The sequence below is a fragment of the Alosa pseudoharengus genome, unplaced genomic scaffold (genome assembly GCF_046254945.1).
Source record: "Alosa pseudoharengus isolate Yale_2024_CS ecotype anadromous, Long Island Sound unplaced genomic scaffold, YU_APseudo_1.1 YU_APseudo_1.1_scf_16, whole genome shotgun sequence".
NCBI lineage: Eukaryota > Metazoa > Chordata > Actinopteri > Clupeiformes > Clupeidae > Alosa > Alosa pseudoharengus.
The window spans coordinates 25,749,649-25,772,464 of record NW_027468630.1 but is presented as its reverse complement, the minus strand read 5'-3'; the positions used below and the strand labels follow the sequence as shown (position 1 = coordinate 25,772,464).

General features: G+C 40.3%; 2 protein-coding genes across 3 annotated transcripts; both read left to right on the top strand.

Moving 5' to 3' along the window:
• The first annotated feature begins 912 nt into the window (after positions 1 to 912).
• Positions 913 to 4,530, top strand: LOC143125803 (uncharacterized). Of its 2 annotated transcripts, none has more exons than XM_076287551.1 (5): positions 913 to 987; positions 1,084 to 1,434; positions 1,589 to 1,849; positions 2,385 to 2,501; positions 3,038 to 4,530. In XM_076287551.1, exons 1-5 carry the CDS (start codon positions 924 to 926, stop codon positions 3,193 to 3,195), a joined length of 951 nt encoding a protein of 316 aa, XP_076143666.1. In that variant the 5' UTR covers positions 913 to 923; the 3' UTR covers positions 3,196 to 4,530. The 2 variants fall into 2 exon arrangements, with proteins under 2 accessions (XP_076143666.1, XP_076143665.1); XM_076287550.1 differs by having other exon boundaries at positions 1,520 to 1,849.
• A 12,878-nt stretch (positions 4,531 to 17,408) lies between these two features.
• On the top strand, positions 17,409 to 20,552 carry LOC143125802 (uncharacterized). Its single transcript, XM_076287549.1, has 5 exons — positions 17,409 to 17,492; positions 17,669 to 18,019; positions 18,107 to 18,436; positions 18,955 to 19,071; positions 20,095 to 20,552. The coding sequence occupies exons 1-5, from the start codon at positions 17,429 to 17,431 to the stop codon at positions 20,247 to 20,249; spliced, it is 1,017 nt and encodes a 338-aa protein (XP_076143664.1). The 5' UTR covers positions 17,409 to 17,428; the 3' UTR covers positions 20,250 to 20,552.
• The last annotated feature ends 2,264 nt before the right edge of the window (positions 20,553 to 22,816 follow it).

Sequence of the window (22,816 nt, the reverse complement as noted above, 5' to 3'; positions counted from 1 at the left end):
ATATATTAATTATAATATAGGGGGCAGCCATGGCCTACTGGTTAGGGCTTCAGGCTTGCAACTGAAGACTTGCCCGTTCGATCCCCGACCAGTAGGAAAAATGTTGGCGGGGAAAGTGGTTGAGCACTGCTCTCCTTTGTCCACATCCACGGCTGAAGTGCCCTTGAACAAGGCACCTAACCCCTCACTGCTCCCCGAGCGCCGCTGTAGCAGGCACTGCTCCGGGTTAGTGTGTGCACCTCACTGTGTGTTCACTGTGTGCTGTGTGTTTCACTAATTGGGATAACTGCAGAGACCAAATTTCCCTCACGGGATCAAAAGAGTATACTTATATTCTATTTTGTTGATGTTATTTTGAAAACTCCAAGTGTACACCAATATGTCTTCACATGACCAAAGTATTTTTTGTAAACATCTAATGTGCTTTCTGCTCCCAATTAGACAGGTTTAATGGTGAGGGGCCTCATAACAATAACACATTGACCCATACGCACATGTGTCAAGTGGAAACTTCTAGAGGAAGTTTGACAGTTTCTTTTCTGACCACTAACACCAGAGCTTGGGTCTGATTTCTTTCCTTTACTGTGCTGTTCATTGCTGTAAACAATGTTTACTAAACATAATCGCTAACAATAAACAGGAGGTCTAGCGTGCTCCTAAATTGGATAATGTATTTGGATTGTCTTCTTTAAGTTTCTGGTTGGCCGCTATACATATACTTCTTCTCACACACATTTTAAAGAGTTCACTGTTAGCTAGAGAGTGGAAAATTCTAAAGAAAGGGTTGGGTTTCTGAGCGCCCTGATGCACTGCATTGGCCCATGCAATTTAAAACACACCCATCGTTAGAAGAGCTTTTCCTGTCTAGTATACTTTGTGCTTTAATTGTAGCTCTCATTTGTTCAATACACATTCAGCTGAGCATGGCGGTCCTGTGTATAAGGATTATCACTTTATTTGTAATTGTTAACCTTTGTGAGAAAGCATGTAAGTAAACCTTTTGTGTTTTACTATGCATCTAGTATGGCATGTTATACTGTATAATGAGTATTTGACATTTAAATTTAATCTCAAATTCCTCAGGTATGGGAGAAATTGCAGATTTACATAAGATCACTCAAGTTACCACTGCAATTGCCGGAAAACATATTACCTTGAAGTGCTTCTTCGCAGAGAAACATAAAAACGATATCTTATACTGGTATAAACAAATAGCTGGTCGTAAACCCTCTCCTGTGGCAATGTGGCAAAACCATGCAAAGCCCAAATTTTACGATGAGTTTAAAGATTCCCGTTTCAATGTAACAATGGAGAATTTTGGACTTCATTTGATCATATCCAACACAACAACATCTGATGAAGCCTTGTACCTATGTGGAGTAAATGATGCGTTTGAGTTGCATTTTGTAAGTGGAACATTTCTGGCAGTGCAAGGTAAGGTGTTTTTCTTCTCAGTATTCAACATTGATTTGAGTTTAATGGCTAATTGCCTATTAAGATAGAATTTCACTCTACGTAGGACAAATTCAACAGGGTTCCAACTCAACAAAAATAATTCAATCCCCTGTACTGAAAATACTTTACCAAGGAGACTCAGTGGCAATTGACTGCACAATACTCAGTGAGATGAAAACAGAGGATCTCAGAGTGTTCTGGTTCAGAGCAGCTAAAGATGAGTTCCATCCAGGAGTGATTTACACCGACATGAACAGGAGCAGTCACTGTGAGAGGGGCTGTAGCTACACACTAGCCAGGACCAACCTCAGCCTCACAGACACTGGAACATACTACTGTGCTGTTTCTGCATGCGGCAAGATACTGTTTGGAAACGGAACAGTCCTGAACATCAGTAAGACTTCATTATCCATTTAGTACCATAGCTGCATGTTGCCTTCATTAACCATCAAATACCATAGCTGCATGTTTCAAGTATGCTGCTGTATGGCCTCATCATGACCAGTCATATGGCCTCAACATGACCAGTTTAAATAGTATATTATGTGATCTAGACCTAGATCTTAATTTGTCATTATATACTAGATACTGTTTGGAAACGTAAGAGTCTTAAAAATCAGACTTCATTATCAATTGATGACATACATTCATTCTGACATTCTCTCAGCAAAGTCTGAGTGCACATCAAAACCATATGCATATTATTATATTGATTATAAGTTGCTAATATGTTATATTTAATTCCTCACTATAAACTAAAGGTTTCAGAGTCACTTTACTGTACTTAAGCTGGGAAGATCAAGAACTCAACTGCACTGAACTGTCAATCAGTTATTCTTTTATATATATATATATATATATATATATATATATATATATATATATATCTTAAATATCTAAGTGAAGAGGTTCTTCCTCTTGTGTTGTAGGGGAGCCAGTGGATCCCCTTGTGTATGGTCTGAGTGTTGCAGTGGGGCTGTGTGTAATTGTAATCGGTATACTAATCTACATCAATTGCAAGAAAACTATATGTCATCACTCTAAAGGTAAGTTGCTATACATCTGGCAAGAAAAGAATAGATACTAAAATGGCATCAATAGACCTATTATGGAACAGCCATTCACTTCGTATCAGGTTGGGGCTATGAGGTAAGATGACTAGTTAACAAATGACAGAGAGGTGTCCTGTCTTTGTATATTAAACACACACACACACACACACAGAGAGAGAGAGAGAGAGAGAGAGAGAGAGAGAGAGACAGACAGACACACACACACACACACTTACATGCTTGTTTGCTATGGTAAGGTTGCTCCTGCCATTAGAGGATTCTGTGTCTTTGTAAATGTTGGTTCTGTTTAGCTGCCATCAGGGATCATGTTAGAAACAAATGCTCTTCTGAATGTTTTTCAATGGATCTTAATTTTATCCTCTTAATAAAATCAATCAATTAACCAATCAATCAAATAACAAAAAAACAATAGACAAAAAACATATTGTTCTTAGTTTAATTATATACTGTTTCTTCATTAATTTATTAATTTCTAAATGTGTTCAATTTCCCTCTTTGTTAATCAACAGGAGCTCCTTCTGAGCCTTGTGGAGACCAGAATATAAATGTGGACATGATGAATTATGCAGCACTGAATTTCTCTGATACAAGGACAAGAGGGAGGAAGAAGAGAGATCTGCAACAGGACACTGTGTACACTGGAGTTAATTATTCCGTCAGGTCATGACCTTGGGGCAGCACATTTGATAATGTGTGTTTTCCTTGTACACGTATGATTGAGTATAGCCTGGGAATACCTATACGAACCTTAGGCAAATATGGGATTTGCTCTAAAGGTCTGTCTGGTCAAGAGGCCGTTGCAGCCCATTTATAATTTCCCTAAAACCCAGGCATGCAAATACAATCGCTAATCCGGTATAGACGTGTATTTCTTTGGAATTGAGTAAACAACTGCATTTAAAACCTTTGTTTACAAGATTCCTGCACTTCTGAAATGATTTGGTAAGAGTTTAATTTCACTGCTAGTTACACCCCTGCTGGAAGTCGTAAGTCAATTAACCTTTTCCACACCCACTCACAACTCTAATTGAGGTCTGCATGCTAACCAGGCTAGATTGAGTAAATTGTTTTATGTATGAAAGGAAATAACTTAATATCACTTTTGTTATATGTGTTGTACAACAAAGATCTTATCAAGATTGATATGGTTTCAATGACTATTGTACTTGTGTTATTGTACATGTATGAAAGGGTAGGAAGAAATATCAATATCAAATTACATTGAATTATTCCACTGCTTGGTTGAATTTCCCATTGTCCTATGTAATTTAGAACGACCATTAACCGTATGTTATTTGCACACCTATGAAGTAGATCCATTTTTTTGGCCGTATCACACTTGTATATTAATTCGCCGAACTCGTTAAGTTTAAATGAACTGTCACGTTGCATCCAAGCTGTAAAATGCCGACGTTCAGAACATGGCAACATTGTAGCATATGATGGAGGTGGCTTTTAGCTAGATGGATGACAGCAGGCTAAGTAAAATAGCGATGTTTCAAAACTAAAGTTCATCAGAATCTTGGGATACGCCCGCTTGACAAACGGGAGAGATAGAACTAACGACTGGCCTTTGGCCGTAGCAACCATCCATTTAGAACTAGTAATGGCAGTTTGTCCTCCAAGTTGAGAAATTAGTTGATATGTGTCGGAAGAAATTAATTCTGCAAACAAGACAGTTTTAGCGATTAAAACGTAAAAATTGTAACAGGAAATGACGCAAGTGGCAACAGTGGAATAAGCGGGATAATGGACTCCACGGTGGTCTGTTCACAGAAATTAATGCACTTACGAGGTTTAAACGGCCCTCCGCTTTGCGTCGGGGCCGTTTTACAACCTCAACCGTGCATTAACTTCTGTGAACAGACCACCGTGTCGTCCATTATCCCTTACATATGAATGTGAATCAAGTGAATCTGCATGGTTAATATCATTAGGAGTCCAGGGCATTTTTTGTCATGTCTTTTATTTCTGTGCAAATAAAAAGACACATTTGAAAATATGACTTTTTGCATAATCTCTTGAATTGATACCATTGATTATGTGTCCCTGTTAATAAGCATCATATTGAGATATAACACTGAACTATGAGTAGCCTGTTTGAACAACACTGCCACCTGATTCTGACCCACTTCATCAACACTACTTTGACTCATTTTAGATTTCCATTGCCTTTTTTAAGGGTCCAAGCAGAGAAGTTGCTGAGACTATATTGTTTTTGTTCCTGTCAATTGATAGAAATGGCTACAAGTGATTCAGGCCAACAAACCACTGAAATTGGCAAGAATGTTGGAAACTTCACCAGCTACTCAGGCTCATGAAATGACATACACTGGCCTCAAAGTTGGTGCTGTAAAACTCAAGTTTACATTTCCGCAGATATCTCCAAAACTCCAAAATCTTCCTAATCTCTGAAGTCTTTTGCACATACAATCACCACAACATTCTTTTGATGGACACCAAGTTTTGTGAAGTTCCATCCATGGTCGCCATTAAAAGTGCCACATGTCCATATCTTAAGAACCTCTCAATATAAAAATCTGAAATTTGGTACACATATTTTTAGCCTCATTTGAAAACATGTCCTAAAATGTTCAAAATAGCCACAAACAGCCAAACAAATTCAATAAGTCAATACACGGCAGTGTATATAAACTGCTGCAATACTGCTTTTTACCCTGTTAATCACCAATCACATACCACTCATGTAACCACACTCCTCAGGCCCCAAAACCTACTGGTATTGGCTGTATAGGTGGCCTTGTTATATTCAATTTAGCACTTTTGGTGCTCATCTCAATATCATTAAGTAAGTATTTATTTATATAGCGCATTTTTCATGCACAGAGTGCAACACACATAGGCTACATTGACACACAATACAAATGATGCCAGACAGAGTGGTGTAGCCGCCAGTGTACCTGTGACACTAAGACATAAAAGACATACAAGACAGACGAATCAAGTGAGGCCCAAAATCAGTATTCATGCAACATTTTCAAGCAATCCAATGCAGGTTCAGCATTTTTTAGGAGCTCCCCCTTCAGTTGCGGAGTAATGTTGTATTTTACACAACTTCTGTAAATACCACTCATGGCTTGCATCCTTCCCCCTTGATATGGTACAAGTGGATTTGTCTACAAACCGACAAAGATCATCTTCGATCGAGCCATGTCTACTGACACGGCATACAAATATAGGTTATTGCACAATTAGCATGGTCGCAGCTTGCAGCTATATTTGTTGTTGTTGTTTATGTTGGAACTCTGATTTCAGTTTGTTCTCTCTGTAACAGATCTAAGATAGTCTTTTAATACATATTCTGATAATGAAGGTAAATTGCCATAGAACTTGTTGGCATAGCAAGTGTGCAATACCTCCAAGCGGCTGATCCTTTGTTTTTAACTGCAGCGCACTGCTGTGAAACATGGTGTAGTTCCAGCACGTATGAGCAAAGATGAATTTTATATAGACATGTGGTTGAGTAGATTGGCCGCATTGTTACCAGTACCTGAACCTCCACTGACTAAAACCCAATTGAGCTATTTGAGTCAGTATCTGACTCGGTTGGTGTCCGTGGAATGGACAGGCAATGATAACATTAGCCTACAATGCAAATTTAAAAGAGCTGCATGTGTTCGGCTATACTGTAACTCGTTTTTGAAATTTGAAATCTTCTAACTCTTCACATTTTGTTTTCCTAAAGCGATGTTTGTGCTTCATCTTTGGCATCATCTTCTTTACAGGTAAATAATCTGCATTTATACATTATCCTTATTGGCTGACTACTGATACATGTACATTGGTTGTGGCTGTGAAGGTTGAGTCCTTTGCTGGGCGTCTATGTTACTTGCCACTTTAGATAGCTGGAATAAAAACAATAATTCAGTATGTTTCTAATAACCAACCTCTCAGAGAATATGCCATGTACAAAATAAATTGAGAGAGAAAGTTAGATAGAACCCAGGGGCCGGTTCCCCAAAACGTTATTATCGCTAAGTAGTTAACCTTAACCTATTCCTTAACCTCTCTCTTAACGTTATGGCACGATTCCCGACACGTTCGTACGCTAAGTATGTCTTCTGTAAGTCACACTTTCGTAAGGTTGGTCTGGACCATTCGTAAGCTCTCTCTTAGCGTTGTTTGAGCTCTCAAGGCGCTAGTCGCCGCCACTGTGCAGCAGTCTTTAGAAATCAGCGCAGCGCAGTACAAGTCAAACTATGGTACAGTATGTTGATGATGTTGTGGCTCAACGATGATTTTATGTTATGGACATTTTAAGACTAATAATAAAATATGTTCGCAATGGATGCAGGCCTATTTATGAAGTTTGCTTTATTTGGTATCAGAACTAATATGGTGGTAATTAGCCTAGGCTATTTCGTAATGTCATTAAAGCGTTCAAATTGGCAATCACTTTTGATTATTAAAAGCTGGCAAAGAATTTGACTAAGATCTATTAATGGGTAAGCATGGTGGTGTCCAGTAAGTGACCAACTAGGCCTATGGCAGCGATCCAACGTGTCCTTGTATTGAATCAAAAACGGCGCCGGACGCGGAGCCGTGTAGTCCATGTCGCTCCATAGCTCTTTTTTGTTGCTGTTGCACAAGTTACTCCGAAAGCTGGAAAACAGTGTCACCTTGTGCAAGCTCACCATGTCCAGCAAAATGTCAAGTTCCTCTGACAAGAAGCTTGGTGCCCTTTTTTTACGTTGCTTCCTCACCATACTGTAGGCTATCTATACAGTGCATTGAACAACAGTTCTTTCCCATTTCGATTTTTGTTTGGTTGCAGAAGATTGTAATTGAACACTGGCCCTAAATTTGTGCTACGCAATACATGTTTTTGCCACTCACTGATTGTTACCACGGTGACTTATGCTGTGCCATCATATGCATTGCCGTGAAAACAACGGTAACATTGTATCTTCGGAACTTGTTGCCATGGAACATTCACAATCAGACATTTGTCATGGTTAGGCAGTCATCGTTTGCAATCACTGCATTTGACTAATTAACATACTAGCTGTAAAAGCCAGTAGGCCTAACATTAGCTAACATACAACCTAAACTGCTCGACGACTTGAATTGGCTTACAAACAAACGGAGGATCAACAACTCTTCACAATCAGACATCTATCATAATCGTATACACTCAACAGTGCACATTGTTTGCACTCAATCACTGCATTCAACACAGAATAAGAATAGTAGCTTGTACATTTTGAGAATACTATGGTAGATCACTTCATCTTGTAAATAGCTGCTGGCTAACTCCACCTATGTCAGTTTCTGGCTGGCTGCTATACATATACTTCGGTTACACTTTACTTGACAGTGTCGACATAAGAGTGACATGACACGTCATTTTTCGTTTTGATCTGTAGCCCCCCCGCTGGACTGGACCCCCGAAAGGAGGGTAGGGCAGACACAGTTCTCTGTGAATATCTTGAGAACTGTAGGGCCTAGGATGACCATTTTTTTCTGTATGTTTGCCTCCAGGGGTCATGTTAACCCATTTCATGTGCACACATGTGCACAAACAGATACACACACACACATACATTCACAGTAATCATACGTATGACACATACTCACACAGTATACATATGTACGCTTGCATGCACAGGCACATACGCAGGCACACACACAAGCACGCACACACACACACACACACCCACACACTCACACACACACACACCCACACACATAACATAAACATAACACAAACAATCAAGAATTTCTCAGAATTATGAACAGGCAAGATGGAGGTGGGGTTGTATAAAATTAATTTTACATGTGAAATCTATGAACTAATCATGTTTTGGTACTTGTTGTCTAGCAGATACCAGTGAGAATTGAGTGTGGATAATGCAATTTAGTGAGACAGTTAGAATCATATAGGCCTTTCAGCGTGATTTATTTTTGTGGAAAAAATGTGCTGGACTGGGCGGCGGTCATATTTTGTACCGCTCTGCGGTACATCTAGTTTGTCAGAGGTTCTGATGGAATGACTACACTATGGAATAATTACAGAAATGTCTTTGCATTTTCTTTGTTGGTTCAATGGGTGTGGATAAGATGGATTATACATCTGCACAACAAATATTGGATAAAACAATGGATACAAATATGGATTCCTGTGACTATTTCAATACCCAATTTGCTGCATCTATCTTATTGATAAGGATACACACTGCCGCTAGAAGGGAAGCACCGGAGGGGCAGGAGGGCAATTTGATACAATTTAATTGAGACATAGTAAGATTAATCTGACAATGTAAAGCACTATACAGATTGTACATGAAAAAGGTTGTCATATATGGATTCCCAAGTGTCCAAGCTTTCAAATGGTGTATAACATTACTATGCTACATAGCAATATGGTGCAATTGATTTATAATGTTGGGGGAGAGGAGGGTGGGTGTGTTGTGGAGGGCACACTGTTTCATAACAAGTGTTATCCTGCAGCCTAGGTTACTTACAGATTGTGGCATTGTGCATGTTAAACTGTAGCCTACCCTAAAGGCACAGGCTACTTCAGATCAGGTCACTGAACGTTTCTTAAAGACATGTCAATCAACACTGATTTTGTCTCTGAGCAAGATTAGTATAGCAAAGATCAGTATAGCAAAGGCTAATGTGAATAATTAAAGAGTTAAATGTGAATAAGAGTTAAACGTTTTGCACAGCCCAGTTTAGGAGACATTTAACTCTTTAGGTTATTCACATTAGACTTTGCTATACTGATAAGGTCTGTGTATTTGCTTCACCTTTTGCTGATCTAGACCAAGTACAGCACGTAACCTATTCATCAAAGTAACTCGTTGTGTCTATATTTCTGTCTCATATTGCTAACTTTAACAACATTAAAACAAAACCGCCAATGCTACGTTGCTACACTAATCTCAACGTCTTTTGCTAACAGAAGTTGAACGTTTCAACTAGCCCACCTGTGACATCTCTCTCCTCGCCGTGCTGACATTCCAGCTGACATTTCAGACGCATCTAGGCCTATCTGCGCTCACTAAAGGAGGCTATAGGCTTTTCTCAATATACCTGCGCGAGCGTTCTGTTCACGTTTCCTCTACAGCAACAAGCTTCCACTGATGTTTAGTAAACGCACATAGCCTAACATTCGTCGCTGAAATGTTTAATGGCGCTCTGGCAACACCAAGATGTGTTTGCGTCTGCACAATAGTAAACTCAGCTCAATACAGGCATAACAATAGTAGACTCAGCTCACGTTGACCCCCCCCCCCCCTAAATATTTTCTCATCGGTTCTGCACAAACCACGTAAGTCAGTCATTTTGGATTCAAAACGGCGAATTTCGCCGAAAGGTGAGGAGTTTGCATGCCTGGAACTGTTTGTGATGTGTGACTTGGATTCATTTAAAGTAGTGTTTGGCTTGTTGGCGTGTGAGGGGATCTGGTTCGTGTCTGAGAGTGTTTGTGTACATGTCTGGTGGTGGAGTAGGGTGTGTGCGTGTGTGTGAAGAGGGGGGTCTAGTGGAGGCTAAGGTGGATGCATATGTGCGTGTATGTGTGGGCCTAGGGGGTCTATGTGTGTGAATGTATCTGGTGTTGGGTGGGGGCATAGGTAGGAGAGGACGTGTTATGTGAAGGTAGGAGTGGGTAGGGTATTGTAAGGGAAAGCCTCTATGTGTGGGTTGGAAAATGCATTTCTGTAAGTGTGAGGGGGGGTGGGTAGGAGTGCAGTAGGTCTAGGATGGGGTTGGGGTCTAAGGGGGGGATGTCTAGGAGTGGGTCTAGCTAAGTGTTTGGGAGGGGGAACCATGGCAGACATGATATGTTATGGGTGGATGGAGACAAAACATGCAGTAAAGACAAAGAAATAATTAAAATAGATTAAAAAAGGAAGATATAAATATAAGAAGTGTAGATGTATGTGGGGTAGGGATTAGGAGAGAAAGAAAGAAAAGTGTGTTTGTGTGTATGTGTGTGTTGTAGGGTTAAAGAGTGGGGAAGGGAGGAAGTTAAAGTGAGTGGTGGAATAAAAGAAAAAGAAAAAGTAAAGAAAATGGCTATGAGTGTAAGGCTAGGCTAATCCATGGGGGGTATATGAGACTAAAGTAAAAGTGTGTAGTTATAGGTATACAGGTGGCAGAAAATAGAAGGGGCAAAGAAAAGGTGTGGGTAAAATGACTTGTATAAAAGGGGAACGGCAAATAAAATAGTTTTAATTAAAAGAGAAGGACTAAAATGTGAAGGGGATAGCTAAAATGTAAGAAAACAAAGAGTCAAAACAGGCTTAAACAAGATTAAAAGGGGATAGCTGTGGTGAAATCTTACCTCAGTAAAAGCAGTAGTCCAAGTAAAAAGGCTCACCTAAGCGGTTAGGTGAGCCTCAGAGTCCAGTAGAAACTTTATTGCACAGCCAGTGGTGATGAATCCTTGTGTTAAGGTTGGAAAAATCTGTCCGGATGAGTTTATGGAGAAGGGTGAAGTTGTTGATCCAGTGATGAAGAGTCCTTGGTGGTTTGTTGAGAAAATATTGTCCTTGTTTCTGAGGGGAAACTCCACAGCTTCCAGATTTAAAATTTCTTAAGTTTTAATATTAAAAAAGCCAAATAGCTTAGGTAAGAACAAATTTTAAAAGTTCTAGCACTGTGTTGAGTCTTTGTATTAAGAGTTATATTAAGAGTTATAAAAAGCCGACGTTTCGTAGCATTGCTACGTCGCACAATGAACTTTTTTTTTTTACTTCATGATAGGACTCGTGCGCGTGTTGTCATGAGAGAAGGGAGGATGAGATAACCTCTCAGCAATTATTGGCTCAGCCAATCAGAGAAATTGGGTAGGTGGGTGTTTCCGCATTCACAGTGGCGGGTGTTTAGTGCTTACAGCACACAGAGAGAGATGGAGAGTGAGGAGGACTCCAGCAGCCTTTTCCAGATGGAAATATCGGCACTATTTCAAACTCACTGAGGTTAAAGGTAAAAATGTGCACGTCGAGTGCACATTATGTTCCAGAACGAAACATTTGTCCACGTCTTGTGTTAGCAACTCCAACTTAATGAAGCACCTGTCGACGGCTCACGCTTCAACCAAATTAGTGGCCCAAGAATACACAGGTAGTAGTGGGGCTAGTGTTGACAAAGGATCCGCTAACAAGGAATGACCCTCCCCATGCAAGCAACAAAAACTTGACTTTAGTGCCTCTGCTCCCCAGAAACTATCTCAGAAGAGCTCTATGGCTTGATAGGGAGATACGTTGTGGAAAACATGCTTCCGATATCAACAGTGGAGTCAGACTCCTTCAGGGCGTTGATAGGCAAAATCCCAGGAAAAGGAGGCGTCGGTCCGCCCTGTAAAAAAGACGTTTTCGAATTACATACCGAATAGGCTAACATGAATGCTGAGCTAAAAAAAGAATTCGAGCAACTGGAATACTTGGCTACAACTGCAGATATATGGACAGCACATAACAAAAGCTACCTAGGCGTAACTGCACATTGGATGCATCCAGTAAACATGCAACGAAAAAAAGCTGCCCTGGCATGCCGACGGTTCAAGGGCCGTCATACCCACGAGAGCATTGCCACAGAACTTGACAACATCCACTCGTCTTATGGCATTTCGCACAAAATAAGGGCAACTGTCTCGAATTTCGTTAAGGCATTTAAGAAATATCAGTCAGTTGAGGAGGATGACAAGGTTACTTCTGTTGACATAAATTATGTCTTGCAAGCCCATGTTGATGAGGATGATGATGTGATTAATTTACCACCACACTGCAGGTGTGCATCACACACACTGAACCTTGTGTCATGTTCTGACATTGAAAAGTGGATTCTCTCCAGACCAGAGAAGGCACTTTACAGAAGTGCAACTGCAAAATGCACAGCCTTGTGGAATAAGGCCAGTCGTTCCACAGTGGCCGCAGAGACAGTAGAGGATGTGGTTGCAAAGAAGCTGATAGTGCCTTGCAGTACCAGATGGAATTCTTTCTATGATGCTCTAGCTAGGATTTGCGAGATTCCCATAGTGGACCTCATTACCATCTCATCCAAGTTTGGCTCGAAAGCAATCACAGAAAAAGAGCATCAGCTCCTGAAGGAATATTGCATTGCAATGAAGCCACTGACAGTCGCCCTAGATATTCTCCAGGGAGGGGACAACTGCTACCTTGGCACACTGCTACCTACCCTGGAGACCTTGATGATGAAAACCCTTGAGCTGAAGAGTGGGCTTCAAATACTTGTGGACCTTCCAGAGGCAATTGTGGAGGTAAGACATACATGACATGGAGGCAAGACTACATATCTGTCTAATTTTTTAAAATTGTGTATAATGTGTATAATTGTATAGATGTGTATAATTATAATAAATGTGTATAATTGTCTATAGTGTATTATATATTATACTCAAATTGTGTGTGTGTGTGTGTGTGTGTGCGTGTGCAGGAGGTGCAGAGGTGTTGGACAGTGACAGCGCTCTCCTAGCTGCTGTGACTCTGCCCAGGTTCAAGTTACGTTGGCTGCGAACCCAAGAAAGAAAGGACAAGGCCAAAGCAGAGCTGCTGGCGGTATGTCGTGCAAGTGTAAGAAGTGAAGACCAGCATAAAGGTACAAGCACCACCACACCCACATGTACCAGCTCAACTGTTGAGGATGCATTCTTCTCCTTTGATGATGAGGACGACACTTCTGCTACTGCGGAAAGTCAAGTGGCAGATTATTTGAAATCAGGAGCCCAAGGGATTGACTCACTTCATGGATTTCCCCTTATAAAGAGAATTTCCCTGAAGTATAATGCTGCCACTCCATCCAGTGCTCCGGTGGAGAGACTGTTTAGCCTGGGGAAGCTGGTTTTCACACCAAAAAGGAACAGACTCTCTGACCACAAGTTTGAGAAGCTGCTTCTCTTGCGATACAACCACTGGTTTCAGGGCTAAAATGTTGACATGACTGGGCTGGGTGGATGGATGGAGAGAGGAATGCATACATGTTTAGAGTTGGATTTAACAAACCCATGAACATTTCCAGCTCAATTTGCACTCCTGTAAGCTATTTACTTTCTTTAAGAAACAAAATTGGAGCACTTTATGTCCATCCGTTGTGTACTAGTTCTGTTAAGTTAGAGTTGCATTAAGTGAAAATTTGTGCAGGTAACTGTCTTTGCTGTTGGTGAGACAACTGGGTTGGCTGGGTGGGGGTTCACTCTTTATTACGACATCCCGTTATTACGACAACCCTCTATTACGACATACCGTTATTACGACATGCCTCTATTTAGACATGCCCCTACTCCGACTTTTTTTAGTACCGCTATTCCGACATTACCAATCCTCATTTTCAATTTATCTCAGTTCCTGTATCCTATCAAATTCCAACATCCTAGATGCATGGATGAGCTGTAGTCATGTCATCTGCACCTGCAGCTACATCAACAATCCACCCGCCATCCACTCCAAACAATGTTTTTCCCAATAATTGATATCGGCACACATTTCAGTCAAAACCTTAGGTGATTTTGAACTGGCCATGTGAATAAATGTTACACATTATATGTAAAACACAGGCACTGGCGCCTTAATGCAGGGGCTTACCTGGGCTTCAGCCCAGGGGCCTCGACCAATGAGGGGCCTCCTAATAATAATAATGATAATCAATAATAATAAACGGCGTGTCCGTATTCGCGGCGTCATTATACTCTGGAGCTAGCCTAAATAAATGAGCACATCGTACTGCTCTTACATCCATGCAGAGGCCCCCTTTGTCTTCTCCAATTCTAAAGTGTAACAAAATGTAACAAAACGTAATAAATTCCAACGGGTGTAGAGGAGCTAGAGGAGAGGCTGAAACTGACTGACAAACTTATCATACAAACTCTGGAGATAACGTGGGTAGGATTGAAGCAACGATAAATGAATGACGTGGATTCCTGTAACTGTCCATGAAAACAGAAGGCATAGCAGGTAAATATCGTAGCAAATAGCCTGGAAATGAAACGGCTTTAAAAACATGTATTTCACTTGTCTCATTGGAGTGAACGCAGAACATGGTCTGTGGCGCAAAGACATGAATTAGTGATCTGCATCTCCGTTCACCAACAGCTAAGTTTGTGCTAACCCATTCGCACATATAATAGTCTATGTTATGTTGTCTCCCTTGTTAACGTGAGATATGTCTCCATGTAGTGTAGTGATAATGCATGCATAAGGTAGCCATGTTCACGTCACATGAGCCAGCTTGTTATAGGCTAAAAGTATTTCTGTCCCTCCCAAACTGCGTTAAACTGGTGTGTTAAGTAGACAGCATTTAAAAAAAAACTCCTGGGGAACCCCCGACACGACAAACACGCACTTTTGAAAAGCTTTTAAACGTCCATATGTGTAGCCTACCCATCTTAACTAAAAAGTTCAACGCTTGTTTTCGTGCAGTAGGCTAGCCTTTTTGATAAGCGATGTCATGGGTAGGCTGACGTGATTCGAGGGCATTCTGTTCCTGTTTATGTAAAGGTTTTATATAGGCTGAATAATAGGCTACACTGCATATTATTAACCAAAAGCGCACGCTATGTGTCGGGTCAGATCGCGGGCCAGGTATCATTTAATCATAATTAATATTTGCGGTTGGGGGGGGGGGGGCCTTAAAAAACATATAGCCCAGGGGCCTCGGGTGGTATGAAGGCGCCCCTGAACACAGGTAGCTCTCCTCATTGTATTCTCTAAGCTCTCAGGGGAAAACGGTCGGAAACTCCATGCATCAAACAAACTCTGTGTGTGCAGGCCACCTATATTAATTCATTAATGGCCGTCAATCAATGGCCAATTGCGCAAAGACGGGCGGAATTCTTGCTCCAGTAGCCTAAACCACTTCAGTGAACGTTCAAATAACCCCCAGAGTTCAGTGTCCATCAGGGTGTTCAAACTGGGTGTGCGATATATTCAAGTTGCTTATATTGCATTTTAGAGGACAATGATAAAGCCACGTATACGCCATGCAACGCATTTTGGCTTGCCAGCAGGTTGGATAAACTCAATTTACTACACAATAATGTAGGCTAGGAATATATCTTTTATATGTCATACGTGCAGTTGTTGAATTGCACATAACATGTCTGCATATTTATTTAGTCTTCTTTCTCTCGACTCTAGGCTAGCGCATGCATTATCATGGCCCTATAATTGTGCAAAGACAGGCGGGATATCCGACGCTCCTTTTACAGTAAACCACTTCACAACGAACGTTCAAATAACCCCCAGAGTTCAGTATCCATCAGTCCCAACATTTATAAACATAATCGAAAAGTCCAAGCGTGAATTGGGTGTGTTTTGATTTTGAGAGAGAGAAGGGCCGTATGTCTCACAGCAACTGCGATAACCTTGTTTCTTTAAGGCTATCCTAACCTCCAAATATTCACATCTAATGAGGGTCGGCGACTATCCAATACCCAATACTATTTGCAATACCCTCGATATGCATATTATTGGAAAGTTTAGTTTATGGCCGTTCGTGTGAGTAGGCCTACAATAACTTAATTTTGTAAATTTTACCAAAACGACTGGTTTCGCCTTGCAGGGTCACATTTCATTTGTTGTCTTATCTTTTTTTATAAAAAACAATTTGTACGTATCTATACTCAAGTCTAATTACCACCAGACACAAATAATCATCACCTAGGTTAAATCTTCTTTCTCTATCCAAAATCTCTTCCTCTGAGATGCACGCGCTATAGCCTAGGCTATAATTTAAACTATACCGACATTTCAAATGTAACTCTCTAATCAACTTGTTTTAGCTCTTAAACACGAAAAATACAATGTTCAACGGAGCTGGTGTGTGTGAGGCGCACTCTTAAAGACGCGACTAACCTTTCGGTTTCATTCGGTTAAAGTTCTTGTGCGTAGGCTATTATAGAATCCAATCCTGTCGATGCCCCTGCTATTTATCAATGTAGCCTTTTATTGTTTTTTTGCCATGAATCGTCTGAGCTGTGATGAAATCGTATGTTGTTTAAAGTTGGGACGATTACTGTAGGCCTAGGCTATACTGCCCATATTGGAATAAAAAAAATAAAGGCCCACCCTAGGCCTACTTCGCAAAAGTCCACTCCGTTGAAAAATCCTGGCTATGGCACTGTTAATGACCTCGTGTCGAATGGCAGGACGTTTGAAAAAAGGTCAAGTGCCGCTACTCCGACAATGAAAAAAAAAATTTCGCAGTAGTGGGACGCCTGAAAATTAATGTTAATGCCGCCACTTCGACAATTAGACGCCAATGTCTAAGTAGCGGCATGTCGGAATAGCAGCATGTAACCGGCTGGGTGGATAAATGATTGCACAAATGCAAAATGAACGGATGCTTTTATGCACTTTAAGTTGGATTTAAGAAATCCATATACATTTTCAGTTCAGTTTAAAGCCTCTGTTAGATTGTGTATTTCTCTTTTTTTTTTATATTTTGAGAAGTGTATGTCCATCCGCTGTTGTTAACGTTGAGTTGCAATAAATGCAAACCTTTGTGCAGGTACTTGTCTTTGTTGTCGTGAAAAAGTAACGCAATACTTACTTTTACTGGTAACTAGTTATTTTTATAGTGGAGTAACTCAGTTAGTAACTCAGTTACTTTTTGGGAGAAGTAACTAGTAACTATAACTAATTACTAATTACTTTTTCAAAGTCATGTCACTCTTATGTCGATACTGTCAAGTAAAGTGTTACCTATACTTCTACTCACACACATTTCAAAGAGTTCACTGTAAGCTAGAGAGTGGAAAATTCTAAAGGAAGGGTTGGGTTTCTGAGCACACTGTTGCACTGCATTGGTCAATGCAATCTAAAACCCACCCATCATTAGAAGAGCTTTTCCTTTCTAGTATACTTTGTGCTTTGATTGTAGCTGTCATTTGTTCAATACACATTCAGCTGAGCATGGCGGTCCTGCGTATGAGGATTATCACTTTATTGGTGATAGTTAACCTTCGTAGGAAAGCATGTAAGTAAAGCTGTTGAGTTTTACTATGCATGTGTCTATCTAAGGCTGTTTCACAATTTAAAATATTTACTATATGTTGCATAGATTAGACATGGTATAAATGACAAGTTATATATAATGAGTATTTGACTTTGGGTAACTCGTTTCAATTGTTCCGAAAATCCGAAATTCCTTAGGTATGGGAGTAATTGCAGATTCACATAAGATCACTGAAGTTACCACTGCAATCGCCGGAGAAGCTATTACCTTGAAGTGTTTCTACCCAGAGAAACACAAAAACGACATCCTATACTGGTATAAACAAATGGCTGGTCGTAAACCCTCTCCTGTGGCAATGTGGCAAAACCATGCAAAGCCCAAATTTTACGATGACTTTAAAGATTCTCGTTTTAACATAACAAACGAGAGCTTAGGTCTTCATTTGATCATATCCAACACAAAAACATCTGATGAAGCCGCGTATCTCTGTGGAGTGAACGATGGGTTTGAGTTGCATTTTGTAAGTGGGACATTTCTGGCAGTGCAAGGTAAGGTGTTTTTTTCTTCTCAGTATTCAACACTGAACTTAGTTTAATGGCTAATTGCCCATTGATTCATATTTTCATTGTACATAGGAAAAAATCAACTGGGCTCCAACTCAACAAAAATAATTCAATTCCCCGTACTGAAAATGCTTCACCAAGGAGACTCGGTGGTAATTAACTGCACAATACTCAGTGAAATGAAAACAGAGGATTTCAGAGTGTTCTGGTTCAGAGCAGCTAAAGATAATTTCCATCCTGGAGTGATTTACACCGACATGAACAGGAGCAGTCACTGTGAGAGGGGCTGTAGCTACACACTAGCCAGGACCAACCTCAGCCTCACAGACACTGGAACATACTACTGTGCTGTTTCTGCATGCGGCAAGATACTGTTTGGAAACGGAACAGTCCTTAGCATCAGTAAGACTTCATTATCCATTAAATACCATAGCTGCATGTTGCCTTCATTAACCATCAAATACCATAGCATGTTGCAAGTATACTGCGTATGGCCTCAAACATGACCAGTGTAAAAAGTATATTATGTGATCTAGACCTAGATCTTAATTTGTCATTATATACTACATCCGTTTGGAAACGGAACAGTCCTAAACATCAGTAAGACTTCATTATCGATTGAAGATACACATTCATTCTGACATTTTCTCAGTAAAGTCTGAGTGCACTTCAAAACCAAATGAATAAATATTGGTTATAAGTTGCTAATATATTATATTTTGATCCTATCACTGCCAGCCTAAAAGGTCCATTATGTTTTCTAGATATCTTAATTCGTCAGTATATACTAAACGTTTCAGAGTCACTTTACTGTACTTCAGCTGAAAAAGATCAAGAACTCAATTGCACTGAACTGTCAAAATCAGTCACTTACTCAGTCACAAGTATCTTAGTGAAAAAGCTCTTCCTCTGTTGTATAGGGGAGCCAGTAAATCCCCTTGTGTATGGACTGAGTGTTGCAGTGGGACTGGCTGTACTTCTAATTGGTATACTAATCTACATCAACTCCAAGAAAGCTATATGTCATCACTCAACAGGTAAGTTGATAGAATATCTGAAAAAAAAAAAGAATAGATACTGAATTGGCAACAGTAGAACTATTATGGAACGGCCATTCACTTTGTATCAGGTTGGGGCTATGGGGTAAGAAGATAGGTAGAAAATGTCAGGGTGTTAAGATGTGTCGGGCGGTTGTGAGGTAGATGGGACAGCACTCAAAGATTCAAGGTGGAAGATGGGATTTTATTAATTCCCAAAATAAGGCCAACATAAGGCAATGGTAACGTAAGTTAAGGTGAATAAAGCACTAAGGAGAAATAAAATACTTCTCAATAAAGAAAGAAAAACAAAAGACTTGATAGTCAAAACAATACAATAATATTCAAATAAAAAGATGAGCGCAATGGACTACACAGCTAGTCACTTGGGCTACACACATGAGACGAGCTCTCAAGACTTACACCTATTCAAATTGCAGCTCTCCTCCCCAAGCACCTACAGGCATGGGTTTAAATAGGGCCTGATTGCACTCCTGTAATTGGATCAAACCAATGCATCATAGCAGCACAGGGGTGTTTCAGGAGACCCACTGGAACAAGCTAATACAGCCAATAAATAAGTCTACGCATCTAGACATCTACTGAAGATTTAGCATATCTGCTGAACTTTGGCATAACCAAAAAGTATATGAACAGCCTAAATAAACATTAAAACCCAGAAATCATAGCATGCACACATTTAAATGTCTCTCATAGTAGGCAGCGCCTCGCTGCCGTGACGATGGCTAGTAGCCCCGTCACACAGGGAGGTGTCCTGCATTTTTCTGCCGTTAGTTGTAGAGGATCCTGTGTCTTTGTTACTGTTGGTCCTGTTTAGCTGTCATCAAGTACCATGTTGGAAATAAATACTCCTTTGAATGTTATTCCATGGATCTTCATGTTATCCTCTGTAAATAAAATCAATCAATTTATCAATCAACAATAGACAACAATATTATTATCATTTACTTTTTCTTGAGTAATTTGTCAATTTCCATAAATGCCTTCTTTGTTAATCATCAGGAGCTCTTTCTAAACCGTGTGCAGACCAGAATATAAATGTGGATGTGATGAATTATGCAGCGTTGACTTTCTCTGATACAAGGACAAGAGGGAGGAAGAAGAGAGAGCTGCAACAGGAGACTGTGTACACTGGAGTTAATTATTCTGTCAGGTGATGATCTGAGCACTTCTGATAATGAGCGTTTTCCTTGTACAAGTATGATTGAGTAAGCTGTTTTATGTATACAAGGAAATAACAACTAAATATATTTTTTCTTACATGTGTAACAGAAATGTTCTCAAGATTGTTGACATATATGCATTCACTATTATACTTGAATTATCCTCGCCTATATAAAAGGATTGGAAGAAATGGAAACATCAATGTAATCAAGTGAATCTGCATGGATCATTGGATCCAAGGCCTTTCTGTGATGTATTGTATTTTTGTGAAAATAAAGACATATTTAGAAACATGAGTATTTGCATAATCTCTTATTTAGACTGCAATAAATAAACATTGTATCGTTAACCTCCGAATGGTCTGTTTGAACAACACTGCCATCCTATTCTGATTTTACTACTTTTATTTGTTTTAGATTTTCAATGCCTTTTTTTAGGGGTCCAGGCAGAGAAGTTGCTGGGACGCTTTTGTTTTGTTCTTGTCAAATTCTAGAAAGAGCTACAAGTGATTAGGCAGTAACACCATCAGGCCAAAACCCACTGAAAGCGTGCAAGATAAATTGTATTAGTACATTTTATCTGCTGGGTGAAGACTTTTGCCTTTCTGGTACTGCCTTAGCGTCCAGAATCTAAGAGGTCAATTGCATTTTCCATTCATCTGTAATTGTCTGGCAGAGGGTGTGAATCCATTTCGCTCTTATACTCCCGTGGCAATTAATTGTTTATCATTGTGGAGGCAGTCTCAGCTGGGCGCAATCACCAAAACGTGAAAACAGACACGTTCAATCACACTAAAGTCTATTCACTTTATGCCGCCACGCCCATTTTAGAAATATATTTTCTTCCGCCTTGTGCTCAACATTTTGGTCGGCTAGTTTTGTCTGGTTAGCTTCATTGGGATAACACAGCAGAAGAGGATGGAGAGGCAAACTTAGGAGGAAACAAAAAATGCCATCAGGAAGTCAGATTGCAACATTGTACTTTGTCACCCAGCCTCCAAACATCCCAACCAGTCTGGGTTCAAAAGTGGCCACTCCACTGAAACGGCTCTGTTGTCTGTGACTGAAGCTTTAAAATCTGCCAGAGCAGCTACTCAGTCCTCATCTGCTTGACCTATCAGTTGCTTTTGTTACAGTCAACCACCGCATCCCACTGATACTCTCAAACATGTGCATTTCAGGCAAAGCGCTCTCCTGGTTTGAATCCTACCTCACCAGGCATTCATTAAATATTTAATGGCTAGGACACAAGTCTGCATCTCATTGCCTTGTCACAGGGTGCCTTGTCTGTGCTGGGGCCCCTTTTTTTTGCCGTCTATACTACCTCATTGGGCCTAATCATCCATTCACACGGCTTCTCATATCACTGCCGACAAACTAACCTTCTCGGACCATGTTGGCTCTGTCGCCTGGTCGTGTAGGTTGACACTATTCAATATAAGCACAATCAGACTGTACCTAACCAAGCACGCCACTCAGCTCCTAGTACAGACCTTGGTTATATCACGCCTTGACTACTGCAACGCCCCTGCTCACAGGCCTTCCAGCTTGTGTGGTAAAACTGCTACAGATGGTTCAGAATGATCAACCAAAAAGGGCACGTTGCCCCACTGTTCATCGAGATCCAATGGCTTCCCTTAGTCGCCTGCATCAAATTCAAGTCACTAATGCTTGCATACAAAGTGATTGCTGGGTCTACACCCACTTACTTGGGTGCTCTCATAAAAGCTTACAGTATGTTACCCCTCAGCCGCTGTGCTCCTCCAAGGAACGTTGTACGGCAATCCAGACTTTTTTCATCTGTAGTCCCCCGATGGTGGAACAATCTGCCGAGCTCCATCAGAGCAGAGACGTCCCTCTCTATCTTCAAAAAACTCTTCCAAGAATACCTTCTCTACTAGCGCTTCTGACAACCCCACACACCTAATACGCAATTACCACACTCTTCCCTCCATCCACTCCACTTCCCTCTCTTCTCCTCTCTATCTCCTCTTCTATCATTTCTCCACATCCATACTTCTACTAGTACTTAATATGTAGGCACTCCTTTCCTGTCGTAGTAGTATTGACAGATACAGCGATAACGCCTAGCTATATTCTCCTCTGCACTGTAGTCAAATGTTATTCTAACACTGTAGCCCTGTAGCTTAAATGTTAAAGTTTAAATGCTTAAATGTTAATAGCTTATTTTTTATTCTATTGCTGTAGTGTAGCTCTGTAGCTTAAATCTAAAAATGCTTAAATGTAATATCCTAAATGTTATTCCATTGCTGTAAGTCGCTTTGGACAAATGCGTCTGCCTCATGATTAAATTTAAATGTAATGTCATATAAATGTCTCTACATGTCTCTACAAAGAAATGTCTCTACAAACCATGCAGACAATATTCCCCCTTTCAGAATTCTCCCTATTCATTGTTCTCTTTCAAAGTTACATTACGAACAAATTTAGGGCCTGGTCTGTAATGATAATATAATTTGATAATATAATCCAATCTGGTTTTAAGCATGTTTTGTATACATTGCCTGAAGAGCTCTGGCTTTATACATCTATTGTATAGT

Excerpts from the sequence above, each read along its gene's own strand:
- LOC143125802 (XM_076287549.1), top strand. The coding sequence starts at position 17,429 with ATGGCGGTCCTGCGTATGAGGATTATCACTTTATTGGTGATAGTTAAC. Across the intron at positions 18,437-18,954 it reads CGGAACAGTCCTTAGCATCA|GGGAGCCAGTAAATCCCCTT; the intron begins GTAAGACTTCAT and ends TCTGTTGTATAG. Across the intron at positions 19,072-20,094 it reads TATATGTCATCACTCAACAG|GAGCTCTTTCTAAACCGTGT; the intron begins GTAAGTTGATAG and ends GTTAATCATCAG.
- LOC143125803 (XM_076287550.1), top strand. The coding sequence starts at position 924 with ATGGCGGTCCTGTGTATAAGGATTATCACTTTATTTGTAATTGTTAAC. Across the intron at positions 1,435-1,519 it reads AACATTTCTGGCAGTGCAAG|GACAAATTCAACAGGGTTCC; the intron begins GTAAGGTGTTTT and ends CACTCTACGTAG. Across the intron at positions 2,502-3,037 it reads TATATGTCATCACTCTAAAG|GAGCTCCTTCTGAGCCTTGT; the intron begins GTAAGTTGCTAT and ends GTTAATCAACAG.